Here is a 7482-nt window from a genome sequence, read left to right on the forward strand (position 1 = left end):
TGGAGATCCGGACCCCTCCGATGGTCAGCCGGGCATGTTGCGAGAGTCGGCCATCAGACTTCCTGGTTCAGTCGGTCGGGAGAGTGGAAAAGGTCTGTCCGACCGATATATCCTCCGTCGGTAAAGGGCCGTTAATCGGTCGGTGATGGCGTTCGATCGATCGATCGGTCGTAAGTTAGCCCGAACGGGGCCGGTCGGTATTCCCCAACACATGCCTACTTTTTTCTTGTTAGATTCTCTCATTTTATTTTGGCCTTAAAATTAAAAACATTAATTTACCTTGAGATGATGTATGAAATATTAGAGACAAAAGCATTTACTCTAGCATTGCATTGGAAATATTTTTTTGGTCCAAAGATATCAATCTCAAATGCATCATCAGTCTTCACCTAAAGATTTCCAATGGTGATAGAAAAGTGATACCCTCTCTGATGACCCGCCCAAAAATTTTTCCAAACTTCATCCTTCCCTGCACATATCTCAAAAAGAAAAAGGGAGTCTTCCCTCTTCTCCAATTCTGACTGAGAAAGGGGAATTTAGGACTCCAAAAATAAGAGCCTCACGACTTCTCCTATGGACTCAACCACCGGAAAATCATAAGAAATCACCGCCGTATCCGAGATTTTCATTGCAATTTTCTCCTTGGTTTCCCATCAGATTAGGTCGTCGGAACACCTTCTTGGCCGTAGCGGACATACGTAAGGACCTAAGCTCTTATTCTCCTCCTTCCCTTGATTCCGCAGCCGTCGTCCCACTTGATTTAAGCTGGCAGCTCGCTGGAACCCAAGTTTGAAACCGAGATCCCTGTTTGTGTTTGTCCCTTGTTTTGCCAACCACCACCGGCATGGCTGTCGTCGGCCAGTGTTCAGGACTATACCGCCAAGTCCCCACCGTCAGACGCTGGGGGATGTTGCCGGTCGTCGGGCGGCTGGCCATGTTTGGGGAAGAAAAAAACAAAAGGAGGTATCCCCTGTTTTAACGAAGAGGAGAACTCTCTTCTCTCTTTTCTTTATTTTCTCTCTTCTCTGTTTTCCTCTCTCCTCTCTCTTTCTTTTTCTTTCTAGATAATGTGAGGGTTCACGAGACTTGAGGTTGAATCCCAAATAAATCTCAACGGAGGACTTTGGACAGATAATTCCTATCCCATAAATTTTATTTTTAAATTTTAAAATTAACTCCAACATATTGACATCAAATAGCACAGAACTCAAATCAACTTCTAAAAAACTTGACTGATTCTTAAAAAAAAAAAAAAATAGAGAATATATTTTCTCTGTGCAATCCTCGAGTCGACTCCAGAAATTCTCGAGTCGACTCTAGATCTATTTAAGTTGACTCCAACTCTAACGATTAATTTTTCAAAAACTATAGATTTATACAAAGTCCTCCAATGGTTAGTTTTTAGTCTCCAACGGCTAGAAACGACTAATTTGGCTCTTTTTAAAGAATTTAAAGACTTTTAAACTCAAAGAAGAGCAAAGAGAAGTGGATTTAAAAGGAAAGAAAAGAGAGAAATCTAATTTTTTGATGAGGACATTGAATATCTTGGAGCAAATCAAAAAAAAAAAAATCAAATACAATTAATTGAGTGAACTTATAAGAAAACATCCTCAATAAATAAGAAAGATCTCTCATTTATTCAAATGAAGAAATCCAAACTTCAAAGAGCAATCATTATCGACTTCAATTAAACTTCAATAAGTTTTATTCCTCTAGTGCTCTCACCTATACTTTCGCATTCTTATTGTATATCTTTTTTTTTACAAGTTTTTTGGGATAAAAACTTATAAGATAAGCTTATCTAAGTCTATAATTGGATGTTGTATGGACTAAGTCTAGAGGTGACTCAGTTAGAAAAGTTTTCGTTGATTTTCTGTATAGAATCAATTGGGTTGATTGTGAGCCCAATAAAACAATCAGTTGGACTGACTGTGAGTCTGATTAAAATAATCATACTATAATCAAGAGGATTATAGTAAAATTTTTAAGTAAAAAAATTTAGAGAGTGGACGTAGATGCTGAATTTGACATCAAACCACTTTAAAATTTTATATTTGTGTGTGCTTTTGCTTATTGTTATTTTTTTCTTATTTATTTCACCATACTTCCTATTTTGATTCATTATTTCTATTGCATGCTTAGTTGATCATAATTAAGTGCATATTTGGTTTATATTGTAAAAAAATTTGAAAATCCAAGTCATCCCTTCTTTTGGATTGTCTACATCTGGGCAACAGCTTCATTACTTTGCAAATATCATCTACAAAATTGAATTTTTATTTAAAAGTTTTTAATATCATCTACAAAATTGACCATTTTTAAAGTTTACATATTATGATCCTTTATATGTATTGATATACTTGAAGGTATCATAGATAAAAGTCCACACAATTAAATAATAAATATAAATGTTTTACTATCGTCAAGTGAAAATAGATGAGAGGGGAAATGGCTGTTGAGATGATAAAAAAGGACAATTAGTTGAATTAGAGTTTACTCAAGGAAAGATATTTAAAGTTAAGAAGGAGTTTTATGTGGTCCAGGTTTTTGGGTTAGACCAAATTAGGTTCTGCTTGACTCAGGTCCATTTTTTATTTACTCGTATGATATAAACACTGGATTGAGTTGGATTGGATTAATTTGAAAAATAAAACAATCTAGATCCAATCTAGAATTTAGACCGGGTCCAATTTTTGAACTGGCCCATCCTACATATCTTCAATACAAGCCTACGTTGGGCCTAAACAGGTTGGGATCAAGTCAATCAAAGGTCAAACCAACCCATTTTGCAGCCTAACAACCTAAATATGGTTTTCCTAAGTTAATTTAGACCACTAGAAAGACAAAGTAAAACATTTAAAAATGTTGATGGCATTACTATGTGTATGATCCAACAAAATTTAGTGATATTATAGAAGAGAAAATAGAAAAAAGCAAAACATTTGTTCTGTTAATGCAACTTCTAATATTTTTTGATAAGTCGAATGATATGGTATACAATTGATAATGGGGATAATATTAGATGTATATATTTGGTTTACCATAGAGCAAGTAACCATAAATTGAAGCAAATTGTGTACAACTGACTATTTATGATTTGTGGATGACAACCAAACCAAATTTAGAGGAATTTGGATGATCATGCTCGTAATTGATGATGACCTCTTGATGACCGATCACATTTGAAATTTAAGGGATCATGGTATATAGGACATTCCAAGTACTTTTTCATAATTTTTCCAATACCTAGGTAGAATTTGTTGTATAATCATTGTTATATCATTCTTAGATATATATTGACCTTTCGTTATGCAAATACTATTGCAGGCAGATGTGGCAATAGTTGATACAGTTGATACTCATATATGACCATTATTTAGAACAATAAGAGCAACATAACCATATCTAACTACTTAGAAGACAAAATTAAGATTGTTGATTGTTGCTTTCTCTAGTCACTTGTCAGCTTTGAAGTGCATAACTTATTGAAGTAAAGATTGGTTTTGAAGGGGGTAACTTATTGGTGCAAGGACCATTATTCTGATTTTAGATTACCTATTTTGTAGGATATATATATGTAATGGGTCTTCAATAATGCTTGTTATGTTGCTGTTATCCTTTTAGAGACAAAAATTGCATGCATTGTTTGACTTATCTAACGTTCATCTAATTAATATATGGTTTTTTTCAATTGAAATCTTCATGTAATAATATTCGCATGTGAATAATGATTAATCAAATAATATTCTTGCATTGCTTCTTTATCACTACTTTCTTTTCCAATGGCTGCTAATGCCCAAGATTTTATTTTGAAAAGAATTAAGCCAACTAAATTGGCCTAAGAAGATGAGTAGAAGTGAATAATAGCTAGAAATGTTTCAGTCACGTCTGCATTGTCCATATAGCATAATTTGAATTATTATCTGTAGAAAAAATTTAGTTATACAATTATTGTCATTTAAAAAACCCTCCACAAATCCCTTTTTCACTATTATAAAAGAAACAACAACCATTAACATGGTTGGCAATTCTTAACTTATTTAGCCCCTTTAACTTGATTCAACTTGTTGTAAATTGACTTGGACTTCCTATTTAATAAAATGATAAGATTTAGCTTTTTATCTTGTATCCTGACCTGACTTGTATACGGTCCGATCCGATTCGATTGCTATCCTCAGCTTTCTTTATCTTGTAGCCAAAACTCAACGAGTTGTGGGTTTACATTTTATTCCGGATGTCTGAACCGTTAATGGATTAGGATAGGTCCAGGTTGAGTAATAAAAATACTATAAACTACTATAAAATATATCAAATCATTACATACGGTTATGTTAAATCAAGGTTCCTGCCAATTATTAAACTACACACCTTGAACAATCAATCAAGCTCAAGATATTCGAACCTTGAGAAGTTTATCGATAAAGAACATAACTGTTTAATTATTCTTGTAAATTATTTTTTTCCTTCTTGGGCAATTTAACTTGACACAATTGTTTGGGACATGAATTCTCATGACATTGCCATTGATGTATTTAAACTATCTTATTCTACGTGCATTTCATAGGTTGTTTTACATTTCATCAATCCAAAAAAAAGTACAAAAGGAAGATAGTGGGATAGGTATTGTGTAAGGTTGGGTGCCTTGCATGATGCCACCAACCCCCCAAGAAAACAAAAATAGTAGGATATTGAAGAAAATAAGAATTTAAAAATAAAATTATATTTCTTTATCTTTTTCAGTTATGTCAATATGTCGACACCCTTACCGATAGGACTTGAAGTTAATAAACTAGAAAATCGACAAACTAAAAAATGAAAAATAGAATGCATTATTTGTAATATTATTGAAAACACAATTATCAACATCATTTTTAATACAATATTATCTTTACAAACTTTTTACAAATGATAAAATTTATTTGACATATTTCCATCTTGTTTTCTGATATAATATAATCAAATTTTTATTTTTATAAAAAAAAAACTCTAATTCTCCAAGTAGGAGGTAGTGAAAGTTAACCTACTTGCTGCGCAAAATTTAACCTTCGGAACCACCGAGCAGTGGTTTGGATGATAAGGGGATGGGGCTCAATTTTGATGGGCGGCAGTCCTTGAGAGATGAAATGCATACGATATAGAAGACGGGGATTAGCCTCTCCTAGTGAAGAAAAAAAAAGAATAATTAGTAAAATAAAATAGAAATATTTTCTTCTAATGCCGGTGTCTCCACATTTTCAAAGATAAATATATATATATATATATATATATATAATAAAGCTTGTTACATCTACTTCCAAATTTGGCAAGGGCATGAGTACTAGTAGAGTGACTTTGGATGAAAGAAAACAAGAACCCCATCCGCCGAGACAAATGAATGTGTTAGATTTAAATGCATATGGAGACTGTGGCAAACATTGCTGCCAATCCAAATTCATAACCAGATGACCTGCATAAATGACTATAACCATAAGAAATCTTACAAGTTTTTACAAAAGCATCATTTATCAATGGACACTTGTTGAGAAGATTATAACAAGACAGATGTCAATGAGATAAACCAAAGGGCTGAAAAATAACAACTATCCATATGAATTAACTATGAAAACATAAAAGTTGCAGCTAAGATTAGAAAGAAGTACAGAAATAATTTTGAACAACTTGAAGAATATGTGTCTTCTCTATGTGATTGTTCAGTGACATAAACTACAATGATGCAAATGTGCATCATCAAGGTTCTAGTCAGGAGTTTGGGTTGAGGGCATTAGAAAAGATAAACTGAGAGCCCTTTTCTTGCTTTTCGTATGACTGCTTTATGAGCTAGCTACTCTATGGCCCGATCCTCCTATGGGTCACATATGCTTAAAATTCTCCTTGTCAGAAACTGTGAGTTCAAGAAGCCCAATAAGCATCTACGGGCTATGGATCAGTTTGCCTCTCACTCCTTTCTGATTGATCAAATTATATATTACTAAAAAAAATCCAGATGATTCAGAGACTTTCTCATGGTGGATTTTTCATAAAACAATCAGGGTTAGTGACTAACAGCTATCATGCAGAATTTATATTACAATATCACTGAAGGCCACTGTGACTAATATGTCTGTTAATCTAGTTCGACAATGATGTACTGGTGTTCCACAACTTCAACATTCATCATATCACCTACTCTAATCATCAAAGCATGTCACTACTGGGGGTTGGCCATTTGAATTCTTGTTTCCAAATTGTCCCTATCAAGGATAGGTGCCGGTGTCATTCTAGGTCTTCTCCTCTTTTTAGATCTTTCAACATGGTCCTGAGGATGTCCAAGGTTCTAAAAGGCAGTCCATGTGTGTGGCTGGTTGATGTAGTGCATAGAACCTAAGCAACATGCGGCTATTTGTACTATTTCTCCAGACCAAGAGAAGAAACAAGAGGCTCTAATTAATAAATTTAAGAGTTCCTCCAAAGAGAGGGAACAAGCAAGAGGAAGAGAAAGGTTGGAAAGAGAGATGTCTGTTTGTGAGCCCCAATCTGCGAGTGCTATACCAAAGACTTCATCCAACTATAGCCAGACAAGAGGCAGTTCATGTTATATATGTAATAGATTTTATATCTAGTTTAAGAGTTATGTGAAATAGGTACAGTGAAGGTATGTGAAATAAGTATGTGAAATGAGAATGTTGAATGTCCAAAGCCTTGATACGATGGTTACTTGCCTAGAGTTCTCTTTGCATATAAGTATAAGGTTTAACAGGTATGTTCATTTGCTCTTTTGTAGACTAATCCTTGTCTCTTGTTTAAATAGTTACATTGTTCATAATAACTCATCACTTCGGAATATCGGAAAGTCATTGATGTCGAAGCAACACAGAGAAGCCACAGTCCCTAGAATGACAAGGAATAACTAAGCGACCAATATAACACAGTGATCTATTTTATTTTTGGGCTCTATTATACAAAATGATCGACAGATAGCTGAATATTTGTAATAGTATTAGAGTTGGTAAGAAGAAATGGAAAGGTACATCCATGATTTTATGCCATCAGCTCATACTCTGGAGATATGAGAAAAAGATTTTATAGAACAGTAAAGAGTGCAATGCTAAATGATTCAAAATGTGAAGAGTAAAAATATGGTAGTAATAAAATATGTTAAGATCGATACACATTAAAACTAAAAATGATAAATTGAGAAATGCATATATTAAACCATTTGCATAAATTCAAGACAAAGTGACAGAAAATTGAATATGCTATGAGCATGTTCAACGCATTTCAGGCGGCTCTAATAGAAGAGAAACTTTGATCCGCGTCTAAAGTTATATGAAAAAGAAGGGGGAAAACCAAGATAACACTAATGGAGGTTACCAGAAAAGATTAAAAAGCTTGAGTAAAATTCGAGGTGGGCTTCAATAGACTGCTTAGTGAATGAGAATCTATAAAGCCAATCTCAAAATAGTGGGATAAGGTTGAATGGTTACGGTTATGGTTATATATCAA

The 7482-nt window shown here is 33.9% G+C and overlaps 1 protein-coding gene across 5 annotated transcripts in view; it reads right to left on the minus strand.

Moving 5' to 3' along the window:
• Positions 1-202: 202 nt before the first annotated feature.
• The window catches only part of LOC105042550 (uncharacterized), a 10289-nt gene continuing 3009 nt past the window's right edge, over positions 203-7482 (minus strand). Inside the window, exons 3-4 of one of the 5 annotated variants that reach the window (XR_012141058.1) lie at positions 5292-5446; positions 203-5158 (exon numbers count right to left, since the gene is read on the minus strand). Coding sequence is in view for 3 of the 5 variants with exons in the window: in XM_010919815.4 (XP_010918117.2) it covers positions 5039-5158; positions 5286-5446 (281 nt within the window). In the remaining 2 variants the exon portion in view is untranslated. Of the gene's footprint in view, positions 5159-5285; positions 5447-7482 lie in introns of all 5 variants that reach the window. The other 4 variants (XR_012141057.1, XM_073256833.1, XM_010919815.4 and 1 more) reach the window with 4 other exon arrangements.

The sequence above is a fragment of the Elaeis guineensis genome, chromosome 4, assembly GCF_000442705.2.
Source record: "Elaeis guineensis isolate ETL-2024a chromosome 4, EG11, whole genome shotgun sequence".
Lineage (NCBI taxonomy): Eukaryota > Viridiplantae > Streptophyta > Magnoliopsida > Arecales > Arecaceae > Elaeis > Elaeis guineensis.